The sequence below is a fragment of the Pristiophorus japonicus genome, chromosome 10 (genome assembly GCF_044704955.1).
Source record: "Pristiophorus japonicus isolate sPriJap1 chromosome 10, sPriJap1.hap1, whole genome shotgun sequence".
NCBI classification, from domain to species: Eukaryota; Metazoa; Chordata; class Chondrichthyes; family Pristiophoridae; genus Pristiophorus; species Pristiophorus japonicus.
In genome coordinates, this window is record NC_091986.1 from 207,198,850 (window position 1) to 207,219,190 (window position 20,341).

The 20,341-nt window shown below is 44.6% G+C and overlaps 1 protein-coding gene across 1 annotated transcript in view; it reads right to left on the reverse strand.

Annotated features, from left to right (window-relative positions):
- Positions 1-20,101, reverse strand: part of prkx (protein kinase X-linked) — a 137,429-nt gene extending 117,328 nt beyond the window's left edge. Inside the window, exon 1 of the mRNA XM_070891646.1 lies at positions 19,487-20,101. Within this exon, the coding sequence (XP_070747747.1) occupies positions 19,487-19,733 (247 nt within the window). The 5' untranslated portion in view covers positions 19,734-20,101. The remainder of the gene's footprint in view (positions 1-19,486) is intronic.
- Positions 20,102-20,341: the final 240 nt, after the last annotated feature.

Below are 20,341 nucleotides of genomic sequence, written 5' to 3' on the forward strand. Positions count from 1 at the left end.
TGTCAGGCTAACCGGTCTATAATTATCAGTTTTCTCTCTCCCCCCCTTTTTAAAAAGTGGTGTTACATTAGCTACCCTCTAGTCCATGGGAACTGATCCAGAGTCGATAGATTGTTGGAAAATGATCACCAATGCATCCATTATTTCTAGGGCCACTTCCTTAAGTACTCTGGGATGCAGACAATTCGGCCCTGGGGATTAATCGGCCTTCAATCCCATCAATTTCCCCAACACAATTTCCCGCCTAATTAGGATATCCTTCAATTCCTCCTTCTCACTAGACCCTTGGTCCCCTAGTACATCCGGAAGGTTATTTGTGTCTTCCTTCGTGAAGACAGAACCAAAGTATTTGTTCAATTGGTCTGCCATTTCTTTGTTTCCCCATTATAAATTCACCCGAGTCCGACAGCAAGGGACCTACGTTTGTCTTCACTACTCTTTCTCTTCACATATTTATAGAAGCTTTTGCAGTCAGTTTTTATGTTCCCGGCAAGCTTCCTCTTGTACTCTATTTCCCCCTCCTAATTAAACCCTTTGTCCTCCTCTGCTGAATTCTAAGTTTTTCCCAGTCCTCTGGTTTGCTGCTTTTTCTGGCCAATTTATATGCCTCTTCCTTGGATTTAACACTATCCTTAATTTCCCTTGTTAGCCACGGTTGAGCCACCTTCCCCGTTTTATTTTTACTCCAGACAGGGATGTAAAATTGTTGAAGTTCATCCATGTGATCTATAAATGTTTGCCATTGCCTATCCGTCAACCCTTTAAGTGTCATTCGCCAGTCTATTCTCGCCAATTCACATCGCATGCCGTCAAAGTTAGCTTTCCTTAAGTTCAGGACCCTAGTTTCTGGTTTAACTGTGTCACTCTCCACCTTAATAAAGAATTCTACCATATTATGGTCACTCTTCCCCAAAGGGCCTCGCACAACAAGATTCCTCATCACCACCCATTAACCCCTGCTGGCAAGTGTGTGTGTGGAGGCTGGGGCTTGGCAGTGATAGCTGTCTTAATGCGCTACAAAATTCTACAACTACATTTAAAAATGCCTCCACAAGGGCTATTGGACCTCATGGAACCATCACCTTTATTGAACACCTTGGCAAAAAGCAGTGCATATTATACATACTGTTCTTGTGGTCCTATAAAAAAGTCTAAACTCAAGCCCACATCAGGCTTTAACCCTTGTGCTAAAATGAATCATATGGTCAGTAACAACCAAATAGAAGATAGTACCTCCAGCCACAGCTTAGATTTAGATGTCCAAAATGCTGCTGCCAAGTCTTCTCCCAGCCTAGCAAGTCCCTGCACCCAAGCTATTTGATTTACCTTTGTTTTCCAATCCCGGCATGGCCTTGAAATTTTCTATTTGAAACTCTTCTCCAAGCATACCACAATCCTGACATCAGATTAATATAAGTGTGTGCAAATTGCTGTTGTTGGCACATGGTCCTCAAGGGACCAATCTCTCTCAAAAGCACAGAGATAAGGACAGTGTTTAAGTTTTTTTGTAGATTTGGTCTGTAAAGTGGTTCGAGGGATCAGGTATGAAAGATTTAAAATTGAAAGAACTGAACCAAAATTGATCACTTTTGCACTGGTTATGCTGAGCATCGGCATGTGGAATAGCAAGGCATCTCCTGGGAGGTCCTTATTTTTAGTCCAATGAGTTGAGTGAGGCGAAAGTAGACCAGAGAATATTTTCTGCTGAAAACTAACTTGCGAACTCCGCACTAGCTTAGTTGATAAACACACCACTGGATGTGATCATCATAGGCAGTCCCTCGGAATAGAGGAAGACTTGCTTCCACTCCGAAAGTGAGTCCTTTGGTGACTGAAGTGTCCAATGTGAAAGCCACTGACCCCGGTGGGATAGACATTAGTCAGGGGAAGGGGGTGGGGGGTGGGACTGATTTGCCACACGCTCCTTCCGCTGCCTGTGCCCGACTTCAAGCTCGCGGCGTTGAGATTCGAAGAGCTCAACGCCCTCCCAGATGCAATTTCTCCACCTAGGGTGGTCTTCGGCCAGGGACTCCCTGGTGTCAGTGGTGATGTCGCACTTTACCAGGGAGGCTTTGAGGGTGTCCTTGTAACGTTTCTGCTGCCCACCTTTGGCTCGTTTGCCGTGAAGGAGCTCCACATAGAGCAATTGCTTAGGGAGCCTCGTGTCTGGCATGCGAACTATGTGGCCTGCCCAACGGGATGTTGGCCTGGGCGAGGACAGTGATGTTGGTGTGCCTGTCCTCCTAGGGGATTTGCAGGATCTTGGAGTTATCGCTGGTGATATAGCTCCAGTGACTTGGTGTCTTCTGTACATCATCTATGCCTCTGCTCCATACAGGAGGACGGGTATTACTATAGCCCTGTAGATCATGAGCTTGGCGGTAGATTTGAGGGCTTGGTCTTCGAACACTTTTCCTCAGGTGGCCAAAGGCACTGGAGCTGATGTTGAATCTCCGCATCAATGTCTGCTTTTGTTGATAAAAGGCTCCCGAGGTATGGGAAGTGGTCCATATTGTCGAGGGCCGTGCCGTGAATCTTGACTTGGGCCGGGGGGAGGGGGGGAAAAGAGAGGAGGGGGGGGCAGTGCTGTGCGGCAAAGACAGGCTGGTGGGGAACCTTTGTCTTACAGATGTTTAGTGTAAGGCTCATGCTTTCGTATGCCTTGGTAAATACATCGAAAATATCCTGGAGCTCAGCCTCAGAATGTGCGCAGACGCAGGCTTCGTCCGCGTACTGCAGCTCAGTGACAGAGGTTGGGGTGATCTTGGACCTGGCCTGGAGGTGGCGTAGGTTAAACAGCTTCCCACTGATTCTGTAGTTTAGTTCCACTCCAGCAGGGAGCTTGTTGACTGAGGTGGAGCATGGCAGTGAGGAAGGTTGAGAAGAGGGTTGGAGCGATGATGCAGCCCTGTTTGACCCCAGTCCGGATGTGGATTGGGTCTGTAATGGAACTGCTGGTAAGGATCACAGCCTGCATGTCGTCGTGGAGCGGGCGAAGGATGTTGACAAACTTTGGGGGCATCCAAAACTGAGGAGGGCGCTCACGATTGACAGTGTCAAAGACCTTTGTAAGATCGAAGGCGGCCATGTATCGCGCTGCAAAGATCATGTCCGTTGTGCCCCGTAGGGGACGAAATCCGCACTGTGATTCCGGGAGGAGCTCCTCGGCCACAGGGAGAAGACGGTTGAGGAGAACTCGAGCGACAACCTCCCCAGTGGCTGATAGCAGGGAGATTCCCCTATAGTTGTCGCAGTCAGACTCATCCCCCTTTTTAAAGATAGTCACGATCACTGCATCTCAGATCTCCAGGCATGCTCTCTTCCCTCCAAATGAAGGGTCATGGATTGGCACCAACAGCGCCTCCTGGCATACTTTAGCGCCTCAGCAGGGATTCCATCCACAACCATAGCCTTGTTATTCTTGAGCTGTTTTATAGCTTTGCCTACCTCGTGCAGCGTTGGGGTTTCACGGAGGTGGTGGCAGGTCGCATGCTGCAGGATGGAGTTGAGAACACTCGAGTCAAAGGCAGAGTTTCGATTGAGGAGATCTTCAAAGTGCTCCTTCCAGTGAGCCCCGACAGCCTCGGTGTCCTTGAGTGTTTCCCCGTTTTTGGCCAGGAGTGGGGTGGGGCCTTGGGAGTTTGGACCATAGGTGGCCTTGACTGCAATGACGAATCCTCATATGGCCGTCGGCTAGTTGTTGTATCTCCTGTGCTTTCTCCATCTAGCACCTGTTCTTTAGGTCCCGGGTTTTATGTGGACCTCAGCCTTGAGCCGTCTAACGTTGCTTTGCAGCTCCAGAGTTGATTTGTTGCTTGAGGCTCAGAAATGCTCTGCGCTTACAATCTATTAGTTCTTGGATCTCCTGAACATTTTCATCAAAGCAGTCCTGGTGTATTCTGGTTGAGTAACCAAGTGTCTCTTCACAGGCATTGACTATGGAGATCTGGAGGGCAGACCAAGCACTATGGGCATTCAGCATCTCAGAGTCATCGAGGCACACCAGATTAGCTGTGAGGCGCTGGCTGTATAGGGCTCTCTTAGCTGGGTCTTTAAGTGCCCCGGCATTAACTTTTTTGCGGCACTGCTTCTGCTGTCCCCTCTGCTTTGGGGCTATGTTTATATTGATGATGGATCGGATTAGGTGGTGGTCCGTCCAGCAGTCGTCAGCTCCAGTCATGGCACAGGTGATGCACACATCCTTGCGGTCCCTGGCTCGGACGATGACGCAGTCGAACAGGTGCCAGTGTTTGGAGCGAGAGTGTTGCCACGATGCCTTATATTTATCCCTCTGGCAGAACAGGGCGTCGGTGATGAGGAGTTTGTGTTCGACATTTTGTCAGGAGTAGGGTACCGCTGGAGTTGGCTTTCCTTACCCACCCCTCTGCCAATCACACCTCCCCAGAGGGCTGTGTCTTTGCCGACCCTGGCATTAAAGTCACCTAGGATCAATTTGTCACCCGCGGGGACGCGGGAGAGGGATGTCTCAAGGTTGGAATAAAAACCCACTTTAGCCTCATCTGTTGCATAAGCTATTGTGCAGTGGAGACCAGGAAGATTCCAGGTTTCATCCCCAGTCCAGGATGAGATAGCTAATCACAGGTGGGGCAGTTTTGGAGCTGCATAATTAATCTCGGTGCCAATAAAATATGGAGAGTGGAAGAGTAAATCTGGACGGAATTCACCCCACCTGTTATTCACTACTGGAAAGCATCCATGTGGATTTTAGGAGAGGGGAAGATTGGGTTTGTTTTGGTTTCTCATCTCCACCCACCTCAGTTAAATAGCTAGATGAAACACAAAGGTCACGTTAAGAATGATCACGTGGGCAACGTATCGGAGGGTTGTGCCAATGGAACCCAATCCCAGGATGAAGCAATGCTTTCAGGCAGCAAAGGAAGCAAACAGGAAAAGTAAAAAATCAGCAGCATGAATATTGCAGTGCTGTCTTAAAAAAATACTTTAGGTGGGGTCTGGGGAGAAAGAGAATGAAAGAAGAAAATAGAAGCTGCAATGCCCAACAGCATTTCGGTTTAAAAATAGCTTCAATCTGAATGTTAAAGTACTCAGCAGGTTTGGCAGATGGTCAAAGAACGAGGTTTTATTGTGGCCTCCATGTATAATAAAAGTATTAAATGATACTGGCTGTAATTTAAGCCAATAATCCTAAATCCTTCCTCTCTTCTATATTCCTTTGAGTTGTGTTCTCCCCCTCGCTCTGTTACAAATGTCAGCCTACACACGAGAGAGATTTCATGTAGTGATTGAGTATCAGCCTATTTTATTGAGTGAAAAGAATACAACAACTTGCATTTGTATTGCACCTTTAACATAGTAAAAAATCCCAAACAGCTTCAAAGGAGAGTAATCAAACTTGGTTTAAAAGAGAAATTTTATGGAATGTCTTAGAGAAAAAAAAAGAGGTGAAAAGGTTTTGGAGGGGATTTCCAGAGATTAGAGCCTGGATGGCTGAAGGAACAGCCACCAATGGTGGAGCAAAGGAAATCGGGGATGCAAAATGAGCCAGATTTGGAGGAACGCAGAGTTCTCCACATTATATACCATTCGCTATGTTCTTGCCCACTCTTTGCCTGTCTATATCCCCTTGAAGTTTCTTTGCATCCTCCTCACAACTTACAAAGCTAGGTGGGAATGTATGATCAGCAAACTTGGATATATTACTTTGATAATATTACATATTATAGAAGGCAGACGTGACCTCGACATTGGGCTGCCCCCAAAAGATTGTCACCATCCTCCGCCTGATCCACGACGACATGCAAGCCGTGACCCTGACCAACGGATCCACCACAGACCCAATCCATGTCCGGACCAGGGTCAAGCAGGGCTGAGTCATCGCACCAACGCTCTTCTAGATCTTCATTGCTGCAATGCTCCACCTCACTATCAACTAGCACCCCATTGGAGTGGAACTAAACTATAGAACCAACGGGAACCTGTTCAACCTTCGTCGCTTCCAGGCTAGATCCAAGGTCATCGAACTACAGTACGCGGACAACTTTTGCATCTGCGCAGAGGCCGAACTCCAAGCCATCGTCAACATCTTCACCGAAGCGTACGAAAGCATGGGCCTTACATTAAACACCCGCAAGACAAAGGTCCTCCACCAACCCGACCCCGCCACACAGCACTGCCCCCCCGGTCATCAAAATCCATGGCGCGGCCTTGGACAACGTGAACCATTTTCCACACCTCGGGAGCTACTATCAGCAAGGGCAGACATCTACGACGAGGTCCAACATCGCCTCCAGTGTGCCAACGCAGCCTTCGGTCACCTGAGCAAGAGAGTGTTTGAAGACCAGGATCTCTAATCTGGCACCAAGCTTATGGTCTACAGGGCAGTAGTTATACCCGTCCTACTATATGGCTCAGAGACGTGGACCATATACAGGAGAAGTACCACCAGCGCTGCCTCTGCAAGATCCTGCAAATTCACTGGGAGGATAGACACACAGTCAAGAGTTCTCGCTCAAGCCAACATGCCCAGCATCGAAGAACTGACCACACTCGATCAGCTCCGTTAGGCGGGCCACATCGCCCGTATGCCCGACACGAAACTCCCAAAGCAAGCGCTCTACTCGGATATTCTACACGATAAGCGAGCCCCAGGTGGGCAGAAGAAACATTTCAAGGACACCCTCAAAGCCTCCTTGATAAATTGCAACATTCCCACCAGCACATGGGAATCCCTGGACCAAATCTCGTCGCCAAGAACATGCAGAAATCAAGTGCAGACAGCGGAAGGAGCCTGCGGCAAACCAGACTCCCCACTCACCCTTTCCTTTAAGCACTGTCTGTCCCACCTGTGATCAAGACTGTAATTCCCGTATTGGACTGTACAGTCACCTGAGAACTCACTTTTAGAGTGGAAACAAGTATTCCGCGATATCGAGGGACTGCCAATAATGATGATAGTGGGAGTTTTACTTTGCATTTAACCATGCTATAAAGGAGTACTTCATTTTTATATTAGGTGCTGGAAATTGAAACTTCACTGGAATTTAAAATGAAAGTGCAGGCAGTGATTTGATGGCACCATCTCTGTTTTGCATTTCAAACATGAAATAGAAAATTGTATTTATAAGATCAGTGGGAGGCTTCTGGAAACACACACACACAGATTATGTGTTACATTCTAAATCTTATTTTAGCTTTACTTATTTAAGTGAAGAAAAACGTCAAAAACAGTGAATAAAATATGAGCAATTTGATTAGTTCACATTTTTAGCAGCTTACCCGCTATCCTCGAACAATGCAGCACTTCCTGAGGACTGCACTGTCAGCCTAGATTTTGTGCCCATCCTGGCAGAACTTTAACCCACAATCTTCCAACTCAAGAGAGTATGTTGTCAATTGAACCAACCTGACTTTGACAAGAGTTAAGGCATATCTTTTACTTAGATAAGGAAGCTTCAAAGTCAATAGTGGGACAGTGATAGCAAAATGTCCAACTGGTGTTGTGCAGTATACACAGAACAATTTCACAATGCAATGTGTCTTTGGTTTCTTGAAGTAAAGCTGGGCTGTTGGCAGCAGGGTCGAGAATGGCTATACTAATGAGCAACGCAATTAAATACTGATTCATAAATTTGTCCCAGCAGATGTTTTGTCTATCGTGGGCAGGCAGGTTATTTCACTCCTTGCACCATTGGTAATAGATCACAGCTGGAATCTCCACTTGTCAACAGAAGAGGAGCCAGGTTCCATCCTTCAGATACTTCAAAAAAGCTTGCCAGCATTTAACTAAACATATTTATTGCGATATCTCCTATAAATTCCCTGGGAGGACAGACGCACCAACATTAGCATCCTCAACCAGGCCAATATCCCCAGCATTGAAGCACTGACGACACTGTCACATTGGGAGTCTCGTGTTTGGCATGCGGACAAAGCAAGCGCTCCACTCTGAACACCTTCACGTCAAACGAGCCAAAGGTGGGCAGAGGAAACATTACAAGGACACCCTCAAAGCCTCCCTGATAAAGTGCAACATCCCCATTGACACCTGGGAGTCCCTGGCCAAAGACCGCCCAAGTGCAGGAAGTGCATTCGGGAGGGCGCTGAGCACCGAGTCTCATCGCTGAGAGCATGCAGAAAACAAGCGCAGGCAGCGGAAAGAGCGTGCAGCAAATCTGTCCCACCTGTGACAGGGACTATGGCTCTCGTATTGGACTGTTCAGCCACCCAAGAACTCATTTTTAGAGTAGAAGCAAGTCTTCCTCAACTCCGAGGGACTGCCTATGATTACTAAAACATATTTATTCCTTCCATCATTAGTCCTTCTGGTTTGCTGTTAATTATAGTTTTATTTGACTCCGACTAACTATACTTTGTACTTTACTCAGCTAAAATTCAAAAAGGAGGTAAAAATCATTGGCGGCATTGGCCGTGAAGTGCTTTGAGACGTCCGGAGGTCTTGAAAGGCGCTATAATTGCAAGTACTTTCTTGTCTTTACCTCATTTGATAGAACAAAGCAAGTTAGTTAATATGTTTACAATTAAATTACCATTAGGTATTAACACCATGTTGCAAAGTTAAGGTGGAGTGAGAATATGGAGAGATTTGTTAAAGGGGAGAATCTTGAAATCTGTGTCAAGCAGAAATCAAGCGCAGGCAGCGGAAAGAGCGTGCGGCAAATCTGTCCCACCCTCCCTTACCCTCAACAACTATCTGTCCCACCTGTGACGGGGACTGTGGTTCTCGTATTGGACTATTCAGCCACCTAAGGACTCATGCCAAGAGTGGAAGCAAGTCTTCCGAGGGACTGCCTATGATGACGATGAGTCAACCAGGCCAGACCGGGTAAGCACAGTAGATTTCCTTCCCAGGTGGGTTTTTACAAGCCAGCCATTTCATGGTCACCATTATTGTCACTAGCTTTTTATTTAATTAACTGAATGTAGTGCCCAGCTGCTGTGGTTGGATTTGAACTCATTCTCCAGAAGCCTGGAGCAGAGAGGGAAGGAGCTCCCTGCTTTAGCTCCTGCCTGAAGGCCTGTGGAGAACTCGGAGACCAGCCCAGGAAGAGGAGGAAGGGGCTTACAACACATCATCTCTCCAGATCATTAGTCCAGGCCTCTGGAATACTGGTCCAGTAACAATCACTGTTACCATACCTTGCGTGTGTAAGTCAGTGAAAACAAGAGTGATAAGTGAGCTAGAATTGAGTCAGTGGAGTTCTGAATGATTTGGAGTTTGTGTCAGTCGGAATTAGGGTTAATGCACATTCAAAAATGTCATCACTGTTCAAGACATGGTGCTCAACAAAAACCACAGGAATTAAATTTCAAAAAATCAACAACAAATTAAAATGATTTGAGATGTACCTTAAATCTGGAACTTGATAGCTTCAATAAAATGCCTGGCTTTGCTTTCAAATCATCGGATATGATCTAAAACAACTCAATGCTGTAACACCCCTGTATCCATACAAATGGTTGGATTAAGTCTACAATTTATGACAGGAAGAGTGCCATAATCTTGAGATTCAAAATAGGATGATTTTGAGGGAGGATAATAATTTTACTGATAGAAACCTTCAGCCCAGATGATGGCATGTGAAACTATTTGGTCTGGATACAGATCGTCTCCTGTTCACTGATTACATTGAATAATGTAGTTATGATATAATTGGCTTGGTTGTGGACTAGTAACTAAAGATTAAGGGCTAAAAATTCAGTATAGCCCGGTTTGAGGCGGTAACACTACCTAGGTCGCTAACTTTAGCGCCGGACAATGTTTATTGCCTCCAAGCAGGATATTCACTTTTAGCGCCCCAAGAGGGGAGTGGTGCACTAAGAAAAGCGTTCCGCACTCCTCTCAGGGCGCTAACCCTGATTCCTGGGGCGCTATCGCGAGAGCACCGCTGAAGTTCCAGCGCTTGGAAACCGGCATCCCAGCACCTAAAGGGGAGGTCAGCTGGACCATCCGAAAAGTTAAAGAGCCAAGGCCGCTAAACAAGTGTCCAGCATCTAGGAGATGCATTAACAGGAAAAGTGTGTTATTTTTACTGCCAACCTGCTCCCCCTCGGACATATGGCTGTGGCAGCTTCTCCGGCTTTCCCGGTCGGAAGTAGTGCCAGTCGCTACAACAGGCAAAAGCAGTCAGGTTCCTGACCGCAGCACTACAGGAGGGGTACACACTCTTAACTCATCAAGTAGGTGGCGCTAGAGTGATAGCGCCACCGCTAAACCTCCACTGAAGTTCATGAGGCACTGACAACCAGAGATGGGTGCTGAGGAGTGGCGCTAAGCAAATGAATTTCTAGCCCGAAGAGTTCAAATCATACTGGTGTAAGTTGTGAAACCGAGTTCAATAAATTGGGTCATTTTATGAGCTAGCACCAGAAATATGCTTTTTTTCCATTAAAAAAAGGGGAACTTGGCACTCCTACTAAAAAAAACTTCGAATGACAGGAGCTGAAGTGTGTGTGTGTTATTTTCTACAGCCATTTTCACAGTATTCAGTACAAAGTTGTAAACAAGCCATACAAATGCTTTGACTGGCTGCCAAACTAATCCCACAAAACTACTAGGAAATTTCAACAACTCATTCATGATTACGCAGTGATGTAATGATCTTCCAATTATACATTGGGTACCCATTCTCCCCACCCACTTCTATCGCAGATTTTTTTTGGATGTAATTTTTTGGTGAATTGGCATGGTTTGTTTTAGATCTTTTAAATAATTCATGATAATTAAAGTCTTGTAACACAGTCCCAGTGATCCACACGCTCTATTAAATCACTGTGCCAGAAATGCTGTAGAAATGCAAAATCAGTAACAGTCATGGCTTGGTTGAGAGGAGGCAAGAGTGACTGGATGTGAGCAGGCAAATCCTTCAATGTCAGCATGAGCAATAAATATTGGCTGGGCCATTGGCTTTTTAAACACCTGAAAAACAAGTTAGTGACTCAAAGAACAAACTATGATCAAAGATAAAATAATAATATGAACAAGCATTGTATCAGAGGACTAAAAGACTAAACCTGCAGGATCATTGAAATAGACCCAACAGTGTACAAGTGCAGCATCGAAAATCTGGAGTTCGGGAATCTGTACAGATTACAGGGCCGTCCAGAATCCTTAAAATGTTCCGAAATCTGGACCCACCAACCCTACCCACGTCAGGATCCCACCGCTGTCCAACCTTACCTCACCCACCGCCACTGCCCTTGCCTCAGGGCCTCCTCGCCTAAACACCACCTCCATGGTGGGGGTCCCGCCCGACGACCTACTCAACTGGGCCGGCCAGCCCGAACAGCTCCTGGGCAGTGAGCCCCCCTTCCCCCCTACCCCTTTGACATTCCGAAATCGGGAAATACCCAAACCTGGGCTTGGGTGTTTCCGGATTCGTGATGTCAGAAAGATGATCGAAAGCGGAACGGCCTCTGTTCCCAGGGTTCTAGATTCTCAACGCTGCACCTGTACTAGAGATGCACATTTTAATTATACCTATTAGATCTACAGTATCGAGTGCCTGTAACACGACAAGAAAGTGCTCATTTCATTCTGAAGTCAATTAGAGATTATTTTCAGTTACTGAAGATTGACCTGAAAGAAATTTACAAACACTTGGCAATCTGCAAATCTGCAGCACCAACAATTAAACAGGCCTCACACTTGTCCTTATTCACAGCAACTAGATTTTTTCAAAGTATGGGCCATATAAAATTCAGCTCCACCCTAGAAGCAGAATTCTCATCCGCGGTGATTTCAACCCCCATCTCAATTCATTATGATCTCTCTTCTGTGTGGTCACTAGCCTCCTATCCTCCCTTAATCTCTCCCTCCATGTAAACACCCCAACCCATATTCACGGCCATCCCCTCGCCTCGCTATTCCCTTGTATCAATCATAGATAGAGCCATCTCTGACTACTTCCTCATAAATCGCTCTCCACCCATATATCACCTCCCCACCCCTCCACTTCCTTCTGTGTCTGCCCCTGGAAAAAAATCACCCCTCTCCTCAAAAAACAATCCTTGACCCCTCTGTCCTTACAAACTACTGTCCCCTCTACAAATCTCCTTTCCTCTCAAGTCCTTCAACGTGTTGTTGCCTCCCAAATGCATGCCCATCTTTCCTACAACTCCATGTTTGAGTCCCTCCAATCTGGTTTCCGCACCTGCTCAGTCACAAATGGCATCCTTTGTGACTGTGGCAAAGGCAAACTATCCCTCCTCAACCTTCTTGACTGGTCGGCAACGTTTGACCCCTCTATCTTTCTCCAACACCGCTCCACTGTTATCCAGCTGGGTGGGACCGCACTTGACTGGTTCCATTCTTATCTAATCATAACCAGAGAATCATCTGCAATGGCTTCTCTTCCCGATCCTGCATCATTGCCTCTGGTGTCCCCCAAGGATACCCTCCTATTTCTCATCTACATGTTGCCCCTTGGCAACATCATCCGAAAACAGCGGCAGTTTCTACATAGACGCTGATGACAGCAAGCTCTACCTCACTACCACTTCTTTTGACCCCTCCATGGTCTCTAAATTGTCAGACTACTTGTCCAACATCCAATTCTGGACGAGCAGAAATTTTCTCCAATTAAATATTGGGGCAATTGAAGCCAATGTTTTCGGTCCCTGCCACAAACTCCATCCTTCTCACCAACTTCTGAGAGGCTGAACCACACTGTTCACAACCTTGGGGTCATATTTGAAATGAGCTTTCGACCACATATCCGCAGTACAACTAAGACTGCCTATTTCCACCTCCGCAACCATTGCCCGTCTCCGCCCTTGCCTCAAGCTCATCCCTGCCTTTGTTACCTCTAGACTTGACTATTCAAATGCACTCCTGGCTGGCCTCCCACATTTGACCCCATGCAAACTGGAGGTGATCCAAAACTCAGCTGCCTGTGTCATAACTCGCACCAAATCCTGGTCACCCATCACCCTCGTGCTCTCTGGCCTACATTGGTGGCAGTTAAGCAATGCCTTGATTTCAAAATTCTCATCCTTGTTTTCAAGTCCCTCCATAGTTTTGCTACTCCCTATCTCTAATCTTCTTCAGCCCCACAACCGCAACGCACCCCACCCAGAGATGTGTGCCCCTCTAATTCTGCCCTCTTGAGCATCCTTGATTATAAATCACTCAACCATTGCTGGCCTCAAGCTCTAAAATTCTCTGCCTAAACCTCTGACTCTTTCCTCCTTTAAACTTACCTGTTTCGCCTGCCCTAATTTCTTATGTGGCTTGGTGTCAAACTTTTTGTCTGAATACTCCTGTGAAGCGCCTAGGGATATTTTACTATGCTAAGGGTGCTATTGTGTTGTTGTGCTACTTCGCTTCAAAACCCATCATCGTCCCACAGTTTAAAAACTGTAAATGAGCCGACACGGATACAAATTTTCATTCCTTGCTAGTGTCATCTTTATTATAAATGCTCTGATTTTGCTCAAAGCTCTGATGTTATTCAGGCTGATGTGTGGGTGGCCAGTAATCAGAACATTGCCCATTAAATGTTTGAGCCGATTACATTTTGTTACTATGCCTCTTTGAATAGCACTCATTTTCCTTTTGGCACCACAGGTCAGCTGTGATAGGCAAACTTTTAAGTGCTGCTCCCCTTTAGAATTTGATAGTGAAAGTTAGCTCCTAAGATGTGTCAACATTACAACAAGCACAATGATGTTACAGATGCACATCCAAAGATCCTCGAAAAACCAGCAAGAATGTGTGTGACCCTGAGCTTCCAGTCACCTGTCACTTTAATTCTCCACTCCATTCCCACTCTGACCTCAGGCACTTACACTGTTCCAACGAAGCTCAACACAAACTCAAGGAACAGCACCTCATCTTTCGTTTAGGCACTTTACAGCCTTCTGAACTCAACAGAGTTCAAAAATGTCAGAGCGTAACCGCTGCCTATCTTTGGCTCCCTTCCCCTCCCCCACCGAGCCCGTGTGTTTCTCTCCTTGTCTGTCAGTTGTCCCCGCCATTCACACCCTATCTGGACTGATGTTTTTTCTAACTCCTGGCATTATTATTTGAATTTGGGCCATCTACTCTTGTCTCTCTAATCTCTCCTATCTTCCAACCTATCAGACCTTCCCTTGGGTTCTTTCTTCCCCTCCTTTCAGTGCTAGTTAAGAATCTGTTCTTTCTGAACACTCTCTGGTTCTGATGAAGGGCCATCGACCCAAAACGTTAACTCTGCTTCCTCTCCACAGATGCTGCCTGACCTGTTGAGATTTCCAGCATTTTCTGTTTTTATTCCAGATTCCAGCATCCGCAGTATTTTGCTTTTGTGTTATCAGTGAAATCAGTTTTTTTTTTAAATGAAATGGTCTCTGTAAATCAGTTGTATTGACAGCTAAGAGGAGAATATAATCCACCAAAATTTCAACAATGCTGTTACAACTGCAGGATCATTCGGTGATAAGTGCAACAATAATCCTGGACAATCCATACTAATGTGTCACACACACACATGCACAGCAGGAACATTTGAATCATATATCAACATAAATCAATATCCCAAACCACCAATGCATGATCGGATTTCTTTCGTCATGTCTCAGCGGTACGCTTTAGGTGTAACCAGGGTAGGGCACCCTGATGTAGTCTTGAACATCTTCTGCCCCATCCCTCCACCCAGACTGCAGCGCTTCACCAGGAACTAGGAGGAACAGTACCTGGCATGTTTTCTTCTTCAGGGACAAAAGCAAACCAGGACCTGACCAGTTTTGACAAAAATAACCCGGAATATAGCTCCTTCTCCGAAAGTAATACAATGAGCAGCCGCAAGAGGAGGAAGGGACGTTCTGCTGAATATTAAACGGCCTTGAGGTTTGAAAGCACATCTCAGAAAATATCTTAGAAAACAGTTAAGCCAATTTCTCATTTAGTCACTATAAAACCAACTTTTATTTAATTTGCAGGATTCCCAATTAAAACTTCGGTACCACACAACTCAAGTATTTCAAAGCACTCATGAAATGTAACCAGTCTGAATAAGAGACACAATAGCTCAAGTTACCATCAACACTCGCAAAAGTTTACAATGTAGAACTAGTTTCAACACAATAAGAAACCTCAAATTTATCAAGTTTTCAAAAGGGAAGCTGATTCCAAAACATTAGTATATTTTGGAATCAAGTTGTGGATCACCCACAAATTGTGTAATTATTTGTCAATAGAAGTGTTTCAGAAGCTTGCAATCAATGAAGTATTTGCACTTAAATGTAACCCAACTTTTGAATTTTATTCTTGTCCGCACTACCACTAACAGGAAGGGGTGGGAATAGAAAGCACAAAATAAATCTAAAACTATTAAAGATTGCCAATTTATTGATACTCTGCCAATTTTTCTACATACATTGACAGGTTTAAAAATCGCTAGATTTTCTGCAATGAAAATAAACTTTGGCCAAATGTATAAACTGACTAACAATTCTCAAAATCATAAATAAAAGCGATTATAGCAAACAGATTAAAATAAAAAGTAACTTATAGGCAACATATAACATTTTTACTCTAAATAAATACATCAGTGACATATCACAAATATCACAGGAACACCATCACCCCCAAGTCTCATCCCACCCAGATTTCAATTTATATAGCCACTGGGTCAAAATCCTGGAAATCCCCAAGACAATCTCGGGAGCACCATCAGCACAAAAGCTGCAGCGGTTTAAGAAGGGCCACTATCATCAGGGCAACTAAGGATGGGTAATAAATGCTCCTGCACCAGCATCATCCAGATCCCGTGAACAAAATAAAACACAATGCTGCTTTTCAGGTCTTAAGGCATGGAGCACATAGAAACATAGAAAATAGGCGGAGTAGGCCATTCGGCCCTTCGAGCCTGCACCGCCATTCAATAAGATCATGGCTGATCATTCACCTCAGTACCCCTTTCCTGCTTTCTCGCCATACCCCTTGATCCCTTTAGCCATAAGGGCCATATTTTACTCCCTCTTGAATGTATCCAATGAATTGGCATCAACAACTCTCTGCGGTAGGGAATTCCACAGGTTAACAACTCTGAGTGAAGAAGTTTCTCCTCATCTCAGTCCTAAGTGGCTTACCCTTTATCCTTAAACTATGTCCCCTGGTTCTGGACTTCCCCAACATCGGGAACATTCTTCCTGCATCCAACCTGTCCAGTCCCATCAGGATTTTATATGTTTCTATGAGATCCCCTCTCATCCTTCTAAACTCCAGTGAATACAGGCCCAGTCGATCCAATCTCTCCTCATATAGGTCAGTCCTGCCATCCCAGGAATCAGTCTCGTGAACCTTCGCTGTACTCCCTCAATAGCAAGAACGTCCTTCCTCAGATTAGGAGACCAAAACTGAATATTCCAGGTGAGGCCTCACCAAGGCCCTGTACATCTGCAGTAAGACCTCCCTGCTCCTATGAATTCCCTAGCTATGAAGGTCAACATACCATTTGCCTTCTTCAATCTTGCTGTACCTGCATGCCAACTTTCAATGACTGATGTACCATGTACCAGGTCTCGTTGCACCTCCCCTTTTCCAAATCTGCCGCCATTCAGATAATATTCTGCCTTCGTGTTTTTGCCACCAAAGTGGATAACCTCACATTTATCCACATTATACTGCATCTGCCACGCGTTTGCCCACTCACCCAACCTGTCCAAGTCACCCTGCAGCCTTTTAGCATCCTCCTCACAGCTCACACCGCCACCCAGCTTAGTGTCATCTGCAAACTTGGAGATATTACACTCAATTCCCTCATCCAAATCGTTAATGTATATTGTAAATAGCTGGGGTCCCAGCACTGAGTCCTGCGGCACCCCACTAGTCACAAGACTTTTTGCTGAAAGTCTGTATTACAACTGGCCTTTCAAGTAATTCTCCTTTAAAAAAAATGTTAGATTTCACTAAGTAAAGCAAGCTAAATTGCAACAAATCTTCTATTGTATTGGGACAAACTATTTATAGTTTCTAGAACTGACAGTCCATGATAAACTGCTGAGTTGGCAAACAATTGATACACAGAAAGCCAACATAAACAAACAATGGTCAATATTCATAATGCATCCGTACAGTAGACAACAATCACGATCAATACACATGGTGAAACCTCTGACATCCTTTGTTAACTGAAAGCTCTGCACCACTACTTTGCAGATTCCCAAAATATCTTACGGCGACCCCATTAGTTACACATTGTTGCAAATAGAAAGTTTTTTTTGTAACATTCTGGAGGTTCATCAGAAGCATTTAGCACAAATTCCAAAATAAACTGTAATCTGGTATACTTGTAGTACTCAAGTGAAGAAAACAGAAAAATAAAAATTAGTCAATACGGGATTCAATTTTAGTTGCATTAACCCTGAAATAGTTCTGCCTTGCCCACACACTCAGAAGCTGCAACTGATGCTGGGGTACTGGTCCAGAGTGGCAAAACTTCACCAGAATCTAAACAGTAAATCACCAAGCTATTCAATAGTGGGATCAGAATCCAACCCAACATTTGTGTGTACTTTTCATATTCATCATTAAACAAATCAATCACATTTTTCATCCATTTACTGGACTGTCTAAATGAAATGTTCAATGTTATCACTAGATTTGTTCAGTACATTGCTACCAATACACTGCAAGATGATTACTCGAGCGAAGCTTTTTTTTACATCACATTGTAGCCGATTTAAGTTTCATTCAATTGTTGGCATAAATGAAAATAAAGGTGCATCATATGGAAATCTAGTAGCAATAGAGACAAACTGGGTTTGATGGATCGCAGTTTCTCAACCACGAGACACTGCCTGGTAAACACACCGAGTATAATTCAACACATCAGCATGAATAGGATTATAATGCTGTCGCCAGTTTAGCAGTAAACATGGAAAAGCAGACGGTGTAGATTACACTCCCAAGACCCAGAGCCCGCTACCATGCAAATGCATGTTATAATGCAATGCAATATACTTTGCATTCAACAATCCTAATTCATAATTCATTAGTTCTCAGTGGTGACAGACATGTGAGCAGTGCCTCCCCTCAAAAAGCTTGCATTCCAGGTATGGAAGGGTTAAATCAGTGCAAAGTGTTTTACACAAACGAATATCTTTTTTTTTAATTCACACCTCTACCACTAAACTTTACCAAAAAGCTACAAAACACATCTAAATGGAAAAACACTGGATAAACTGCAAAATAAATTTGCAGGGATAGCTGAATAAATACCAAAACAGAGAGACACACTCGAAAAAGAAACAGAAACCAAGCATTCCAATATCATGGAAAATCCCAGGTTTCTTTCGTTGTTTCACTATTAAAACATTGACACCCTGAAGTTTCCACGGAGGCAGTAATATACTGTTGATTATAATACAGTTTATACCATCCTTAAATAATTTTAGCTCCAAGATGTTCATTTATGTTTCCAACTACAAATACTGCCAATTTGACAGATCGATAGCCAGTTTCATGCATGAAAGCACAGTCAATAAAACACCATCAGATCAGCACCTCGTCCGCTGAATAAACAGGGCTAAAAGTAACGTTTGAAACTTACGACTGCCACAATTAAAAGGACTGCACTCGAGACAATTCAATTAACCTCCCATAAAAATCAAATTAAATCCACATTGATTTACGGTTGAATTTCATTTCCAAATTCCATTTACCATCAACAATACAGAAATAGATTTCCAAAGAGAAAAAAAAAACCATGTAATAGTACAAAACTAGACTGGAAAGTTGAGAACCATAAAAAATAATTTGAGAGCACCATCAAATTAACTTGTGTATACTTATATATTACACCCACGACTTTAATGATATTATTCCTGGAAATTTGCTCAAGTATTTAACAATGCTTTACATATAAAAAGGCTAATTTGCAACCAACACAAAAGTGAAATAATTAAGGGGAGGGAAAATGGATCAATGCACCGCAACAAATTAAAATAACTTGTATATATAAAAATGTACACCCATGACATTAATTACATCCCTTGATCACCAACCCTGGAATTTTGCTAAAGCATAATGCTTTATATTTCTTATTAAAAGCAAATTTGCAATCAACGTGAATTAAAATAACTTGTCAGAAAATACACTCAAGACATTACATCAATCCTGGAAGTTTGCATAAGAAATGAATAACGGTTTAATTTTTTTGTAAATCAAATTTGCAACGAACATAAAAAGTCAAAAAAAAGTTAGGGGGGTGGGGGGAAAGAAAAGAGGGAATAGATCAATGTACTTCATTGAATTAAAATAACTTCCCATAAAATACACCCAACATATTAATTTCATTAACCCTGGAAGTTTGCACAAGTAATAATGCTTTATATATTTGTTTAAGCAAATTTGCAAGTGTTAGGAGATGCAGGGTGGAAATAGAGCAACGCAAGCTAGCGAATGCAAAGAAAATTACAATTTGCCAAGACTATTTTTGGGGGAGGGTTGCAAAAACACAAGGGGAGACAGGTCCCATGCAATGCTCCCGGGGAAGGCACGTACCGACAGTAGCCACAGTCTCCAGCTCCTCCAGCTCATACTGCCTGGCATGTTGCGGAGCGGCGGCGAGAGGAAGAAGCGGCGGTGGCGGCGGCGGTAATAAATCCCCGCTGGCTTGTGGCGAGTCTGCTTCCTCCGCCATGGACGGACGGTCGGGTCCCACTCGCGGTCCCGGTCCCGGTCCCGGCGGCAATCTCAGGCCGGCCTCCGCCGAACCGCACGCCGGCACTTTGACTCTCAGCGCTGCCATTTTCTCTCACACACACACCACACATAGATAGCTGGCTCTCTTTTTTTTTCAGGACGGAGGGGGTGGTGGAATTGGTGGCTTATATATAAACATCCGGTGACATTTCTTATCCCGCAAAATAAAAACTTTATATATATTTTTTTTTAAAAGAAGAAAAAAAACCCGTATAAGTTTGTCGAGTAATGTTTTACTTCAGTCGCTCGCCATTAAGTGGCCGCCCGAGCCCGAGTCAGAGTCAGTCCCGGGAGGGGAGGGCGGTTGGGCTTTCCCATGATTGAAAGGGGGAGGGGGGGGGGGGGGAGTTTATCCACTCACGGTTAATCCCAGCTCCCGTTTCCCGTCCGCTAAAATCCCCCCTCCTTTTTCATCCCCCGGGTGTCCACGCCCCCAATCCTTTCAGCTGGGTTTAAATTTCAAACGCCTCAGCTCGCGCGCCGGATGTGCTGCCTTCTGATTGACGGAGCGGCTGTTTCGGGGGCGGGCCTGGCTTGCTTGCTTGTCACGCCCCTTCGTCCCCTTGATTGATTGCTTGTCACGCCCCCTTTCCCCACTCCCTTGATTGATTGATTGTTTGTCACGTCCCCTTTTCCCCCTCCCTTAATTGATTG